Source organism: the organism of the source record quoted next, unplaced genomic scaffold (assembly GCF_019419815.1).
Source record: "Pyrus x bretschneideri cultivar Hongxiangsu unplaced genomic scaffold, Pyrus_bretschneideri_v1 Contig4, whole genome shotgun sequence".
NCBI classification, from domain to species: domain Eukaryota; kingdom Viridiplantae; phylum Streptophyta; class Magnoliopsida; order Rosales; family Rosaceae; genus Pyrus; species Pyrus x bretschneideri.
The window spans coordinates 9,490,593-9,507,342 of record NW_025999723.1 but is presented as its reverse complement, the minus strand read 5'-3'; the positions used below and the strand labels follow the sequence as shown (position 1 = coordinate 9,507,342).

Genomic DNA, 16,750 nt, shown 5'->3' with positions numbered 1-16,750 from the left:
AAGGCTTCAACAATCCATTCAAGCATGTCATCTGAAAAGGGGATGGTAGCAAACTCTTCAAGCACACCACACTCAAGCCATTTGTCTTTCCAAAGATTAATATGGCTTCCAGATCCGACTCTCCATCACTATAGAAACTGGGAGGCGAGTAGATTGCATTGAGTAGATCGAAATGGCTGAGGCGACTGAATGGAGATAAACAAGCCTACCTGCCATAGGGAAGAGAGATTTTTCAGTGTGATGAGAACATGGAGTGGTACAACACGTGTCACTATACAAATGGTGTGATATGTGTGTTAAAAAATTATTAACTTAAAAAAATAAAATGTCCCACCACTTGTATAAAAACACGTAACATACCACCTGTGTTCCGGTCACAATGAAAAAATCCTCCATAGAGAGGGTACTGCGCTTCCAACCAGAAAGCCAACGTTGAACTTTCTCAACAATGTTGCCAAACGTCTCTTTGTTGACTCCAGAATGCAAAAATGGGATACCCAAGTTAACGGAGTTGTTTTCTTAATCAACAAGTATCGTTCATTCAAGAACCCTTTTTAAGACAAATGCCAGAGAAGCAAAAATCAGGAACTCCGACTGATGTCGAAGAAGCGAAGATGCGTACTCATTATTTATTTTATTTTTATATACATAGCAATTCTAGTACGGAAAAATCTATAAATTCATAATCCAAGTATTCTTCTACACTGTATGAGTTTGAAGGGTAAATTAGTACAAAAACTGGTAATAATATGAACGAAGAATAATATTTATGAAGAAGAAAACAAAAGAATGTGAATGTGAAGGGTAAGTGTCGAGTCGGATGGGGATTACAACTTCAGAGCGGAAATTGCTTCCGGTTTAAAATCAACTCTCAGACCCAGGACTCGCCTGACCTCGGCTGGGGTCAGTCTCCAGGTCATAGGTCCCGAGTTCTCGCCCCAGAAATCAAGAATCTCCGAGACCTTTTCCAAGTTCAGGATTGTCGCCATTTGTGTGAGACGCGCAAATTTGTCTCTGACGGTCCTTTGAGTCATACTAGAGAAGTGGCTTACCAATGCCCTGGCATCTCTGTCGAGCTGAAGGCCTCCAAGTTGGCTGAATCTCTTCTGCATCATAATCACTTCAAGCCTCTTCACAATGAAGTCGATGACAAAATGCACAAATGAGTCGTAGTTGTTGGCAGTCATTAGCGGCTGGAGCCATGCTACATTCGTCTCAACAGCATGAAGAAGTCTTTGAACCCATGGGTCGTTAACCTCATTATCTGCGTATTCAGCCTCTGATAGCTCATAGCTGATCGTTGCCACATTATCTAGCACTGGACGGATACGGGGTGTCACAGTAGCCACAAGTTGTTCCAAGCCAGCATTCAACGCTTGCTTGAATGTGCTGCTCATATCCCCTAGCTCGGACAGGCAAGACTTCACTTTTTCTCTATCAACTGGTGCAGGAAACACCTGATAAACATGATACGTTCCGTTTAATCCACAATATTGGAGTTACTTTGATACAGAAGGAAATAATATGTAGCGCAAACATTTAAATCCAACCAAACGAATGATCACATCAGATGATAACATCAAACATGAACTTAAGCGAGAAGGATATAAAAGAAGCCAAAAGACTACTCGCACGATTTTGTGAGTGTGTGACAAATATCAAAACAATCTACATTTCAATACTTAGAGTTCCAGTACAGGCAAGAAGGTGGGCGAAAGCAATTAGCAAATGAAGCATTTGAGAAAGGCCAAATTGTCTTACTGAGTTACAATGCTCTCTTGACTCTTCATTTCTATGGACAAAATTTCAGTAAAAAACATGGAAAAAATTAACCATAAAACTGAAACATCCAAAGGCTTAAGGAGGTAAAGGCAACAGCTACATGAACAAACCGTACGCCATATATAAAACAACAGCACACAAGCCCGTATTCTTTTGTCCTTGTTGACTGACTGTCCTTATCGACTTACAAGACAACAAATAAGAAATCTTAACAATGAAGACTCCGTGTAACCAAGTCTACGATAGCAGCAGTGATCAATCATGCACAATCACTGGGCAAACACACATCACTCTTTCACAATTAACACTGTACCATCAAACTCCATTTCCCATTTGTATTAGCAGGAAATTCTGTGAAGTGCTCGAGCATGTAGCATTCTATTATGTTCGCAAACATTATCAAGGCCATTGGAAACTCCAACTACAGGAAATTGGATACATCAAATGCAGGTTTGACTAAACCTAAGTATGCATAATTATAGTGATTTGGGGCTTCTAACTTAATACAAAGCGAAATGCAAGCCAAAGACTTGCCCAAACAATGTAGTTATTATTCATGTCACAAATCCTGATAATTAAAGCACAGAGTAAAGCAAATCATTTCAATTACCTCTAAGCATTGCTCCTCAATCTCGTGCTTTAGTTTGAGGACGTACTCGCTACTGACATCGATATTATTCAAAACCGTGGCAATCTCCGTCCCAGTTTTTTGCACCCCAACACCACCTAGGAACAGCTTTGCGCCAAGATTTGGCTCTCTCATCCTCTCTTGCAAAGCCTCGTGATACTCATTGCTCAACAAGCTACTTGCACCACTCAACACAGCAATCACTGAGCTGATATTCAAAGTGGATATTGCCCTCCGCAAGCAACTCTGCAAAACATAGAACACGTCGTCCACCATTGAAGTCGTGAGACTGTCAGGCACATGCTCATCGATCCTTATAGCCTTCCTCACATTCTCCACCATAAAGAAACCTTCTAATATGACATAAAACCCGGTAATGTCCTGAACCACCTTGCTAAAACTTCCACTCCTAAAAGCCTTAGTGGCTCGTGGACCTAAATCCGGGTCAACATTCGTCAAGCCCTTGATCTTAGACACCATGAACTCAGTGTAATCCTCACCCAACTGCATCAAAGACAATATCTCCTCCAAGAACAGTTCAACCTCTCTCGGGTCGGGTCCCTCGGACCCAACACCAACGCCACCCACATTGAGCAAATTCTTGTTCTGGGCATTGATCTCGGAGCTCAACTTAGGCAATTTCCTATAGTCCATGTACTTCTTCAAGATCAAACTACCCCTCGTATCGCACTCCTCTTGAAGCTCACAAATGGCGTAAACAACTCCGTCTTCACCACAAAGCCCTCTCAGAATTTCATCGTTCTCTTCCACCGCTAAAACTATGTCCTTGAACAAATTGGTCAAACACCCAACAAAATTGACCGCCTGGGTCGGATTGTTCTGCTCCATTAGCTCCACCAAGTGCTCGAATTCGAGCCGGGATCGCATCCCAATCACCTTCCGCAAGTACCCAACGTAAACCTGCAAACCCTCCGTTTCTAACCCTAACGGAGCGTAGAGCCTGACGAATCTCAATACATTGGAATGCTCCCTCTGGTCCACCGCCGCCGAGAGCTTCTTCCTGACGATGGATTCGAGCTGCCGCTTCGACTCCATGAGCTGCTCCCGCTGGTCGGCGCCGGAATCCCGGTACTCGGAGTCGATCTGGAGGAAGCGCTGGACGTAATTGGCGGCTGCCTCGTAGTCCTGGGCGTCGAGGGCCTGCTTGACGCCATCGATACAGTTGCCGCGCTCGACGATGGCGTCGAGGCGGAGGAGCGTGGACTTGACGCGGGACTGGGCAAGATCGAGCTCGCGGACCTTGGCACTGACGTTGTCGGCGAGGTCACAGGTGGAGGTGACGTTAGAGAGGACATGGTCGGAGTCGGTTTTTACGATGTCGAGAACCTGGGAGGACTTGCGGAGGGCGAGGAGCTGCTTGTCGAGGTCGGAGCGCTGGGAGAGGAGGTTGTCGAGGTCCAGATCTAGGGATCGCTGGTAGGCGATGCACTCGTGGAGGAGGCGCGTCATGGCGCCGACGTCCGTCAGGGCTCGCACGTGCGAGAGGGCCTCTTGGGTCCCGAACTTTATGGACGGTTGATCCGACTCCATTTCCTTGATCCGGTGTCTCTGGGCGACGACGTTTTGGTTGTGATCTGCGTGCTCGGGTCTCAGATGGGTCGGTTGGACTGTTGGAGAAGAAGGGAAGAGGAAGCAATAAAATGCCGAGAGGAAAAACATTAACTTTTTGTATTTAAACAACGCATCTCAGTTTACACAATTTCTATTTACACCCCCATAAAAATTTAAATTTAAACTTTGTATTAAGTTGACCAAATTTATTCTAAAAACATCCTTAATTTTGGCATGATGCATATGAATTAAGGTTTTAAAAGATGTTAACTGCTAGTCGGCGGTGGGTTAGAGCCTAGGCTAGCACTTAGAGGGGGTAGATGGACTCGACGGATTTAAGTAAATATATTATATATCGTACAAATAAATATCTAATTGTACTTAATAAATACATGATTTCATAAGAATACATAAATTAGAAAATAAAATGACATAGAGATTATAAAATATTAGAACATAATGAAAATATGAGGAACACGCATATCATTGTGTTCTTCAATATTCAACAGGTCTCTTAAAATTATTTAAAAAAAAACAAAATGCAAAACGAAACTTTTATATTTTCTGTTTAAGTGAGAGTCGTTATCTATACGGGTTTGGACGGGCTAGGTGGGCCCCTAGGTGTTCTACGAGCTATTTCTTAATTTTCAAACATATAAGGATTAATTAGGACAATAGCCAGCCACTTAGCTTATAGGCGGGGCTAGACGGAGATTTTTAGAACAGTGTTATGAATACTACATCATGTAAGAGCATGTTAAAAGATAACTGTGAAATGTTAATTTGATGGCTGATGTGGCAATATCAGATTTTATCTTTTTCCAACTGATATGTTTTTTTGTTATAAATAATATTTGTATAACCCATGTTAAAAAGAAATCAATGGAAATAAATTTTCAAGATTTATAATTGGTGCATTAGTGGGATCTATACAATAAAATAATTAAAAATTATTTGACATCACTTTTTCTCATATATCAAATTTGAAATATGAAAACTCATATTATGTCAATCCATATAGGATTGATATATCGTTTGGAGCTTACTCGTACCTTTAAATTTGATTACATAATATTTTACTTAGGATTTGACATCTCCTTTGAAGATAGTCTAACATGCACAAAGCGACAATGTCCTGCTTCTCCGAAACCTAGTTTGGGCTTTAAATAAATCTGGGCCGGGTAATCTAACGGATTGTGCAACTTTTGGATGCCCGGACTCGGAGAGCCGTGATCTCATTATCTTATCCACAGCACCAATGCCACAAATATGGAGCCGGAAAAAATAAATAAATAAATAAAAAAATTCCAAGTTGTGGAGCTGCTGATCAGCTTGGCTATGGCGGCCACTTGCTTAAACCTAACACCCACTCTATCTTCCTCTTGGATTACACCAAAACGCACCGTTTCAAATTGGGTCTCGTCGCCTTTATTGCAGCAGAAGATTAAGTACCCCAATTTGAAAGCTGGGGTTTTCACGGCGTTGGCTGTGGTGGAAGAGCGGGAGGGAGGCCTAGTCACTGACGACGGAGGAGTGGCGGAGTACGAGTACGACAGTCGAAACGACGACCATTCGGATGGGGGATTGGACGACAAGCAAGAGCAGTCAAGACCCTGTGAGCTGTATGTGTGCAATATTCCGAGAAGCATTGATGTTCCGGACCTGATGGAAATGTTCAACCCTCACGGAACTGTTTTCTCCGCCGAGATTTGCCGGAGCCCGGATACTGGGCTCAGCCGCGGATGCGGCTACGTCACCATGGGATCCATGGACGCTGCGAAAACCGCCATTGCTGCATTGGATCGATCTGTTAGTACAAAACTTATCCACCCTTTTAGTGCGTCACTATATTCTTAGTTTAACTGAATGTTAGTACCAAATTGGATGAGCTCCCCCGTGAGTCCGAGTTCAAATCCCCCATCCGTAGTTTGGATTAGTTTAAAGTAGAATATCGCTCATAATATAACTGAATGTTAAATTTGTTTTTGAAGGATGTTGGAGGGAGGGAAATGCGGGTGAGATTTTCGGTTCATATGAATCCGAAGAGGAAGAACACCGAGGCATTGAATTCATCACCGGTGAAAAACATGGTGTATGAGAGCCCTCACAAACTCTACGTCGGCAACCTTGCGCGGGCTGTCCAGCCTCATGTTTTGAGAAGCCATTTTAGCCAGTTTGGGACCGTAGCTAGCGCAAAAGTGTTGCACGACCGCAAGGCAGGGAAGAATCGCGCTTATGGGTTCCTCTCTTTCTCTTCGGCTGCAGAACGCGATGCAGCAATGTCGTTAAATGGAACGGTAAATACTTGAACTCCCACGTGAGATTTGGTCCTTCGATTTCCTGTTGCATATTTGTTCTCCTTGTGACTTAATCAATTGCACTGGCAGGAGTTCTGCGGTCGGAGAATAGTGGTTAGAGGACTTCCAGAAACGACTTACACTGCAGCGAAGACTTGATCAGTCACTCACATATATGCTTTGGTAATGGCTGCTAAGCATCATTCTTGGCAAATCTGATACGCAGCGCAAGCGGTCATCCATCCGAATGCCTGCCGGATTATAAAACTTTTACATTTGCATCGCAACTAGTCTTCGTAGTTTTGTGCAATACAAACATTGGCGGACAGCGGTGAGTTGTTTCATAGATTTGTGTATCGTGTATTTAGAGAGCAAGAGAAAGTGAAGAGACTAGTTGATGATACAGTAAGAATACTTGTTAACTTTTGCATATACATGCAGAGAAATTATGTTATTTCTACCAGAAAATTAATTTCTTTGCTGCACTAAACACTGGGACCACAATTAACGAGTAAATATCACGAAAATGAAGAGAAAACACTAGCTGTGAACCATAAGCACAATCCGGTTCTCCATGATCCTGGCAACTTCCCAATTGAAACAAAATTAAACCTGTAGCAACTAACTTCAGTTGCTTGGAGCAAGATGCATCCTTTGGAAGAGCACTTGTCACATTTGTGACTGGATTTCGTGAAACACAGAAAAAACTGGAGCAAGCAACTCGACCAAAATCTAACAGATCCCAGGAAGTAATAAAAACCAGGGAGACAAGTACCAAAAAGCATTTAGTAACCTCTTGTTTGGGTAAAATTGGCTATTGCTAAACAAAACGCCCAAGTCTGTAATGTCTTAGACTAGTACATGTTTTCCGTTGTAATTATTTTAGTCTAAGTTTGTCTCTTGTGCTCTCGATCACTAAAATAGCAAGCGTTTCAGAGACATCCATTCAGGTAAGTTTGTCATGCATATGCATCCATGTAGTTAGGATTAACTACAATATATTAGATCAATCAATTTGGCATGATTATTGTTACGGCGATATGTCTACAGAGAAAAGAGTATACTTGGGTTGATTTACATGATAGCTAGGATTTACTCAAGGCCTATGACTTTTTAAGTGTGAACAAAACCTTAGCATACACATCCGGATGAGTCACTTGATAATTTAGTTTTATGCGTTATTATCTCAACACCTTCAAATGTTTTTGTTTTTAATTTTATCTCATCTATTTAGAGTTTTAAGTCATTTTGAAGTCTCCTACTGCCGCTTATACACAGATGGGATTACATTAGGGTTTCGTTTTTGCTGTTGCCGCATGTTATTGATATACGGGTCTAGTTTAATAAGGAGTTGTGGATGCTGCCATTGCGTTTTCGTGAAAGTGAAAAGGATACTGTTGCTATATGAGAATAAGTTTTTTTAGTCTTGGATTGCTGCTGCACTTTCATTGTTTTAAGTCATATATATATATATATATGATAGTGTACAACAACTACATGCATTATATAGATCCATTACTTGCTGCATGTTTTAGAATACATATATATTCTTATATATTGCTGCATGCCCTGAAGGTATGTATTGTAGTTTGCATTTGATGCAGCACAATGCACTGAAAGCATCGTCATTCATATAACAGCAGAAAGTTTGTTTTCCATGTCGGTCAGCAGCCTAGGTTTATGGTAGAAAAATCAGTTTGTATTCACGTATTTTTTCTTTTGAAGAAAAATTTAGTTTTGTTCACTAATTTTTCATTGTGCTTTAATCGAAATCAATTATGAAAATGTGCCTTGTGATTTTCATAAGGGAACTTTAACAAAAAGCTTTCAGTATTGTTCACTTTAACAAAAAATCACATTTTTACACTAAAAAGTCAATCATGGTACTATTCATTTTACCCTTTCTTTTGTCCTTATCGTTAAAACTCAAAGTTTTCAAGCTCCTTTCATTGGTTGATTTCCAAAAATTATTTCATTTCATATATTCTGCATGATCGCATTAGTATCTTGCAAAGTTCAAGGAGACAGTCATTGAAGGTTGAGGAGAGATTGAGTTAGTGTCTTGCATAATCGCGTTAGTGTCATGCCACTTTCACTCAAAGGCTGAGGAGAGATCGTGTAACATCCCACATCACCCAGGGGAGTGGATCCTGTAAGCCTTATATGTATATTCTCATTTCTACCTAGCACGAGGCCTTTTGAGAGCTCACTAGCTTTGGGTTCCATCGGAACTTCAAAGTTAAGCGAGTTTGCGCGAGAGCAATCCCAAGATGGGTAACCCCCTGGGAAGTTGCTCATGAGTTCCCAGAAACAAAACCGTGAGGGCGTGGTTGGGGCTCAAAGAGGACAATATCGTGCTATGGCAGAGTCGAGCTCGGGATGTGGTGGGGGCTCGGGTCGGGATGTGACAATTTGGTATAAGAGCCAATCCCTGGCCAGAAGTATGCCAACGAGGACGTCGAGCTCCTAAGGGGGGTGGATTGTAACATCCCACATCGCCCAGGGGAGTGGATCCTGTAAGCCTTATATGTATATTCCCATCTCTACCTAGCACGAAGCATTTTGGGGGCTTATTGGCTTTGGGTTCCATTGAAACTCCGAAGTCAAGCGGGTTCGTGCAAGAGCAATTCTAGGATGGGTGACCCCCTGGAAAGTTGCTCGTGAGTTCCCAAAAACAAAACCGTGAGGGCGTGGTTGGGGCCCAAAGCGGACAATATCATGCTATGGCGGAGTCGAGCTCGGGATGTGGTAGGGGCTCGGGTCGGGATATGACAGATTGAGTAGCAAAGCACGGAGACAAAATTGCCTACTAGTATGCGTGTCTAGTTGGTGAGTTTTGTAAGTCCTTCTGTACTTATTTCTCTTAGTGTTTGTCCTGGCTTGGGAGCCCGAGGATTTTCCCAGTGGTGCATTTAGCCTTGTTAAATCCTACATTCTTGTTTACTTTTTATTGCATATGAGTATGATAGTTTGATTTGTGATGTGAATGTGGATTTAATTTGAGAATTGAAAATTGAATTGGTTTTTAAATTGGAACCTATTCACCCCCTCTAGGTTAAACTAGTACCATCCTAGAACTTTCACCTCTTTTAGGGTTCGCTTGTATCTTTTTGATCAAGTAATCCTCCAAACCAAACGCTGCCTTCATAATTCTAGTGTTTGGCCTAATTTCCACCTTCATTACCTTTCTCAGAATTTCCTCCATTCTCACCAACTCAATCTCTTCGCATATCCCAGGAACTACCGTAATCCAAGTATTTGTACGAGGAACTTCCCCGTGGTTTAGCACCTTCTCCAAAACTCCACAAGCTTCCTCAAACCTACCCACATTAAGAACCCTTTAACCAAAGCATGAATAACTGAGAAATACGGAGAAAACCCCTTTGATACCGTTGTCTCCATGTAACTGTTAGCCTCGTCAAGCATCCCATGATCGCATAACCTGCTAACCAAGGTTCGATAAGATACCAAATTTGGTAAGCACCCATTTGATGCCATGTCCTCGAGAACCTTACAAGCATCCCTCGAGCGCCCCTCTCTACATAACCCCCAATATAACAGTGTTATAGTGCACAATATCAGGATTGCAACCCTTAACCTTCATCCTACAAGGCAGCTTATACGCCTCACAAAGTTTCTTATTCCTACACAAACTATTCAACAATGTCATGTAACTCAGCGTATCCGACACGAACCCTTTGTTCAACGTGTCCTTGAAGAAATCGACCGCGATATTCACCTGCCTCTTCCTACATAAGCCTTGCATCAAAATTCGATAGGACTGCACATCCGGCACAAGGTCTCTTTCAAACATTTTGTTGAACAGTTGGTAGGCAATGCTGAAATCCCCGTTCAAACAAAACGCACATATCAATTTATTGTATGATTCTATATTGGTCGTCAGCCCATGACGATGAACGTCATTGAAGACATCGAATGTTGAACACCTGCGGGAGAAAGTTCTGGTGGGAAAAGAGAATCTGAAGAATGCGGTTCAGGTGTTTGATGGAAGGCTTACAATCGAATTCCACCATAGTATAGAACACTCGGAGGGCCTTCTGGGGTTGATTGGCTTCGTCGTAGATTTTGATCAGGTGGGAAAATAGGGCTAGGGAGACAGTGTAGTTTTGGATTTCGAGGCGGATTCGGAGGAGGAGATCGTCAACGAGGGAGAAGTACTTAGATCAGCCAAGCTTGAGGATGAGAGTGAAGTAGAAGGCATAAGAGTGGCGAAAATTGGGGTGGTAGGCGGCATAGTCGAAGATCTCTTTGGCGAAGGGAGGGTCGGATTGAGAGGTGATGAGCTTTTGGACTCTGGAATGAGAGCCGATATCCTGAAGGGGTTTGGTAGAGTGGGAGTAGGAGGAGGAGGAGGAGGACGGTGGGGTTTTTGGCAGGAGGGCGAGGGAGCGAGTGACTGTTTTTGTTGAACGCTGAAAGAGTAGATGCATTTTTGCCTCTTCAAAGTTCTTTCGTGTCTTTGTAATTCTCATACGAATCATTTTTTATGTATGTTTGGATGCTTCGAGCTTTTCGATGTTGTTGATAACATGGAGAGTATTAAGGTGCATTTGATTTCTCACTTAGAGTTTGTAACATATATGACGTGCTTTTTTCTTTTTTGCCGAGACTCATTGCATCAGTGTGTGCTTGGTTAGCTACTTGTTTATACGAGTGTTGGAAAAGCTTGAAATTTTGGGAGATAGGTATGTTTTGTTTTATTCTTCTTTTACTAAAGTCGGCATTCAGTAGACGAACAATCTCATCTTTGATGTCAAGTTGTACTTCGGTCAAGAATCAGCATGGAGGTTGGCGTAACGGCTTACAATTTTTTTTTTATATATTTTAAGTTCATGTTTAACCAAAGACTTATTTAGGATAGACATCTCGTGATAACTCCAAGCAAAACAATCTTTGAATTCAATACAAAGCTCATCTTTTATGGGCTAAGGTAACAAGGAGCTAATAAAAAGAGGTTGTGGATCATCGGTCGTGCCTACATTTATTTCTTCTAATAAGGCTTGGACTTGAGGCTGATTAAGCTCAAGTTCGGCCAACGCTGCTTTCAAATTTTCGAAAGAAAGAGTAACACCATTATCTATTTCAGTGAGGAACTCGATCAAGTTGATTCCAGAATGAGCGTCTTGAGAAATTGTGTACCAACGGGCCAACAAACGTTTCATTATAGATGAAATTGCGATCTTTCACTCATCGTCATCAGTGTGGCTATTCATTGGAGAAATCAATGAGATCAGCCAGACCAAGCTGCACTGAATCCTGTTGAATGGTTTCAACACCTACATTGATGACTTTCTGAATAAAGATTTTGGTTGGCCGGTCACCTTCATTTACACCTTGAAGCGTGATGGAGCCAGCTTGATCATCGTATAAGGAGCTTGGGTCATATTGGTCTCGACTGGCTGACTGTCTGCCGGGTGAACCACAACCGACTTTCCATCCCATAAGATTAAAACTCGATATAGGGAGGATATGATACAACCAGTCTAGTGAATCCAATCTTGATTGAGTAGAGCATTATACTCGGTTATAGAATCGACGACGAAGAACGCCTTTGTTTGAGACTTATCACCAACGAGCTGCCCATTGTGATGGAGTGAGACTGGCATGATATTTACAGCAGCCCCACAACCCTCAAACACCTTGGAGACTGGCTTGAGATGTAGCAAGTTAATGGTCGAAGTGTGAGGAAAAATTTCAGATAAAGCAACCTTTAGCCTTTCCTTGATCGTCTCAACCGAATTGATAAGATTTGGTGGAAGTGGTTTGGCGCCGGAGGGGTTGGGAGGACATGGAAGAGTTGGGTTGCTGGGATTGGAAAGGGAAGAGACATATGGGACCGGCTTATGTTCATGTCATTTGTGTTTTAATTTTAATTTTTATGAATGTTATAAAAAACACATGGGACTGGCATATGTTCATGTCATTTGGCTACTAGAATTTTGGACTCAGATCCTATCCGGATCAGTCGTGTGGGGATACTTTTGATGAATTGATCTCTTTCGTTGATGCATATCCAACGGTCGGATTAGTTGCATGTCTCTCTATCCCTTTCCGCAGCTCTCCCTTCCCCTTGCTCTCTTCCCCCTCAAGGGCCTCAACTCCTCTCTCCTTCACTTGGATCCACCCACAACCACCCCCTGCATCTTTTCGATCTTCTTCAACCCAACCCACCCCAATTAAATTCCTTGTTTACTTTTGTAATTCTTATTTTTGAGTCTTGCCATTTGTTCTTTGATATTTTCTTAGCTTCTTCAAATTGGGACTTTATTCAATAGGAAGAGGAATTTGCAGCTGGGGACGCTGGGGTGGGAGAGAGCCGAAAAGGGTTGCTGGGTTGTGTAAGATGTGGGATTACAGTGGCGGTGGGTGCTTCGAAGTGAGGAAGAAAGAGGAGTTGAGGGGAAGAGGGGAAGGGCAAGAGATAGCTGCGAAAGGGGGAGAAAGACTTGCAACTAAAAGTCGAACCGTTGGATTTGTACGAATGGATGCGATCATTTCGTCAGGAGGATCCCCAAGGGATTGATCCAGACATTTTGTTCAATTCACATAATTACATTAACATATTTTAATTCATGGACAAATTCTAAACTAAGGTGCAAATTCAAAGACCAATTATAGAGTTCACTTAAACATCTTAATCAACACTAAGTTGAGGGATGTCCCCTTTTCTTTCTTTTGCTTTTGTTCCATTTATATTTTGCATATTTTTCATTGATGGAAGACTTAGCATACATTTTGCATATTTTTTATTTAGTGCATGTAACAATTTGTAAAAGCCCAACTCACAAAGTTGCAAATTTTTGCACCGCGTTGGCCTATTTATTTGTCTAAGTTGTCAAGTAGCTGATATACTTTTTTAAGGGCGAGTGTGTTTTTTTGCTTACATGGGGGTTATTTTAGGATTGTACGGGAGGATAAATTTTTCATTAAATGTGACGGAAACATAGGTGGTACATCACGTATTTTTATATAAGTGATAAAAAAATTTCTTTTTAAGTTATTAATTTTTTGACACACATATTTCATCATTTTTATAGTGACACTGATGTACCACTTTGTGTGTTGATCACACTGAAAAATCTCTCGTACAGGATGTGACATCCCACATCGCCCAGGGGAGTGATCCTTATATGTGTATTCCCATCCTTACCTAGCGCGAGGCCTTTTGGGAGCTCACTGGCTTCGGGTTCCGTTGGAACTCCGAAGTTAAGCGAGTAGGGGGCTAGAGCAATCCCATGATGGGTGACCCACTGAGAAGTTGCTCGTGAGTTCCCAAAAACAAAACTGTGAGGGAATGGTAAGCCCAAAGCTGACAATATCGTGTTATGGTGGTGGAGCGGGCCTGGGAAGTGATCCGCCTCGGACCGGGATGTGTCAATTTGGTATCAGAGCCTAACCCTGGTCACGAGTGTGCCGACGAGGACGTCGGGCCCCTAAGGGGGGTGGATTGTGACATCCCACATCGCCCAGGGGAGTTATCCTTATATGTATATTCCCATCCCTACCTAGCGCGAGGCCTTTTGGGAGCTCACTGGCTTCGGAGTTCCAATGGCCTTTTGGGAGCTCACTGGCTTCGGGTTCCATTGGAACTCCGAAGTTAAGCAAGTAGAGGGCTAGAGCAATCCCATGATGGATGACCCACTAGAAAGTTGCTTATGAGTTCCCAAAAATAAAACCGTGAGGGAATGGTATGTCACAGGAGGCCGAGGGTCGAGCTAGATCCATTTTGTATGAACTCTACTTTTTTTCATTTGTAAACGAGTCTAGCCAGTCTAAATTTAGGCATTTTATTAATAAAACCGACTCATTTGGATTTATTAATAAGGCTAGGAATTCCATTGGAGTGCAAAATGAAGTCACACATACCAATATAAAAAACTGAAGTCACGCAAATATATTGCATGCAAGGTCAACATTTGCTTTTATATATACCTTAGCGTTAGCATGAAATGTTGGGGGTGGGACCCTTGCAATTTGTAACATTGTGTGTAACACGTGGGATGTGACGAGGCAAGGATCCAGCAAAAGCAAAGCATGTGTTAAAGGCAAAACGTAGCCACCTATTGTCTTCATGCAGATATAGCTCCATTTGCTTCCCTCAACCTCATCAAAGGACTCGATCGAGCTTATCCAGATCTCAGAAAAATAGCAGTACGTATTATGTAAGCTTCCCTCCCTCCAGAAACTTATAGAAGGTTTGCCTAACTCGAACATGGAAAATATATTAAGACGGAAATAATTAAAATGGCTAATCAGGTTAATTAACTCATTCCTAATATCTCATTAGTAGAAAAGGAAAGGACTGAAAAAAAAAAAAAAGGAACAAAATTGTGAAAGGGCAGTCCCAGTTGAATAATGGGCAACTAGTGCTAGTGCATGTATACGCAAGCAGTGGGGTTGGTGCCTTTGGGAGCTTAGCCCTAATACTTAACCACAAAGCAACTCAGCTAAACAATCGTATGGCCAATTAACTAACAGTTAAAAAAAAGAGTAAATAATTATTAACTTGAGGATTAAAACAAGAAGAGTCGATAAAGTTATTTGAACAACGTCTAATTGATTAGGTCTAACGTGAGAAATAAGAAATGTAAACAGTAATTAATGTGGAGAAACTTAATTTCAAGGACATACCACAATTTAATTACTTAATACGAAGCTAATCTTTTTCTTGAGCTCATGTCAGTGATCTCACAGTGCGGTTAATTTGCAAATTGAACCGTTGTTTTCTTATATCTTGCTTATAAATTATTCATTCAAAAGTCGTATTAGGAAACGTGTTATAATAATAAGTATCAAGTGTCGAAATATAATTTTGTTGTGTTTTGGTAGGAATCCATGAAAAGTGACTTAAAAAAAATGCTATTGCGGATTATGGATTACAAGAGTGATTAGTGTGCTATTAAATTAGCCAGGATATAAAGGGGAAGGTTAACTACTTGCTAGTATGGCACCATGGTTATGACTTTAGATCCTAAAACATAATTTTCTCCACATAAAACCCGACATATAGGTTTTTTACTTGAATAAAACCCATTGACTAAATTTCACATTAGCAAATTCATTAATTATGTTTGACTTAACACATTAAAAAAAATTCAGATGCCTAAAATACCCCTATTTGATTTTTTTTTTTTTGATAAACCCTATTTGAGTGTTTGATGTACATAATTAATGCCATGCGGATGCATGGTAAGGGAGAATTAATTTTACAAAAAAAAAATTAATGTTATAAATTCATTGCCTATATATAATAACATAAAACATGTCTAATATATGTTATTATACATTCTTAATTAAGTCAATAAAATTATATTTTACATATTAATGTAGGTAAATTATTTCTCACACACACACACATATATATAATGCCTGATATATGTAAAATTCATGCAAAATAATTTACCTACAAAAAAAAAAAAACATTTGATTCAAATATTGCACCTACTATTAAAATTTTAAAATGTTAGATTGCTTAAAAAAAAAAAATATACCCAATATATGTAAAATATATAAAAAATAATTTACCTACATAATACTAAACCCATATATGCAATACATGTGACATTCCACATCGCCTAGGGGAGTGATCCTTATATGTATATTCCCATCCCTACCTAGCACGAGGCCTTTCAGGAGCTCACTGGCTTCGGATTCTGTAGGAACTCCGAAGTTAAGCAAGAAGGGGGCTTGAGCAATCCCATGATGGGTGACCCACTGGGAAGTTGCTCGTGAGTTCCCAGAAACAAAACCGTGAGGGAATGGTAAGCCCAAAGCGAACAATATCGTGCTACGGTGGTGGAGCGGGCCAGGAAAGTGGTTCCTCTCGGGCGGGGATGTGTCAGTTTGGTATCAAAGACTAACCTTGGTCGCGTGTGTGCCAACGAGGACGTCGGGCCCCTAAGGGGGGTGGATTGTGACATCCCACATCGCCCAGGGGAGTGATCCTTATATGTATATTCCCATCTTTACCTAGCACGAGGCCTTTCGGGAGCCCACTGGCTTCAGGTTCCGTAGGAACTCCGAAGTTAAGCGAGAAGGGGGCTTGAGCAATCCCAGGATGGGTGACCCACTGGGAGAGCAGGCCTGGGAAGTGGTTCCGCCTGGGCCGGGATGTGACAATTTGGTATCAGAGCCTAACCCTAGTCGCGTGTGTGCCAACGAGGACGTCGGGCCCCTAAGGGGGGTGGATTGTGACATCCCACATCGCCCAGGGGAGTGATCCTTATATGTATATTCCCATCCCTACCTAGCATGAGACCTTTCGGGAGCTCACTGGCTTCGGGTTCTGTAGGAACTCTGAAGTTAAGCGAGAAGGGGGCTTGAGCAATCCCATGATGGGTGCCCCAATGGGAAGTTGCTCGTGAGTTCCTAGAAACAAAACTGTGAGGGAATGGTAAGCCTAAAACGGACAATATTGTGCTACGGTGGTGGAGCGGGCCCGGGAAGTGGT

General features: G+C 41.7%; 2 protein-coding genes and 1 pseudogene across 2 annotated transcripts; 1 reads left to right on the top strand and 2 right to left on the bottom strand.

Annotated features, from left to right (window-relative positions):
* Positions 1 to 664: 664 nt before the first annotated feature.
* On the bottom strand, positions 665 to 4,078 carry LOC103956357 (conserved oligomeric Golgi complex subunit 4). Its single transcript, XM_009368324.3, has 2 exons — positions 2,393 to 4,078; positions 665 to 1,457 (listed from the first exon to the last, which is right to left on the bottom strand). The coding sequence occupies exons 1-2, from the start codon at positions 3,959 to 3,961 to the stop codon at positions 828 to 830; spliced, it is 2,199 nt and encodes a 732-aa protein (XP_009366599.2). The 5' UTR covers positions 3,962 to 4,078; the 3' UTR covers positions 665 to 827.
* A 1,176-nt stretch (positions 4,079 to 5,254) lies between these two features.
* LOC103956385 (31 kDa ribonucleoprotein, chloroplastic) lies at positions 5,255 to 6,733 on the top strand. The gene is made up of 3 exons (XM_048565102.1): positions 5,255 to 5,791; positions 5,974 to 6,279; positions 6,370 to 6,733. Exons 1-3 carry the CDS (start codon positions 5,321 to 5,323, stop codon positions 6,436 to 6,438), a joined length of 846 nt encoding a protein of 281 aa, XP_048421059.1. The 5' UTR covers positions 5,255 to 5,320; the 3' UTR covers positions 6,439 to 6,733.
* A 2,601-nt stretch (positions 6,734 to 9,334) lies between these two features.
* LOC125468797 lies at positions 9,335 to 10,781 on the bottom strand (annotated as a pseudogene).
* Positions 10,782 to 16,750: the final 5,969 nt, after the last annotated feature.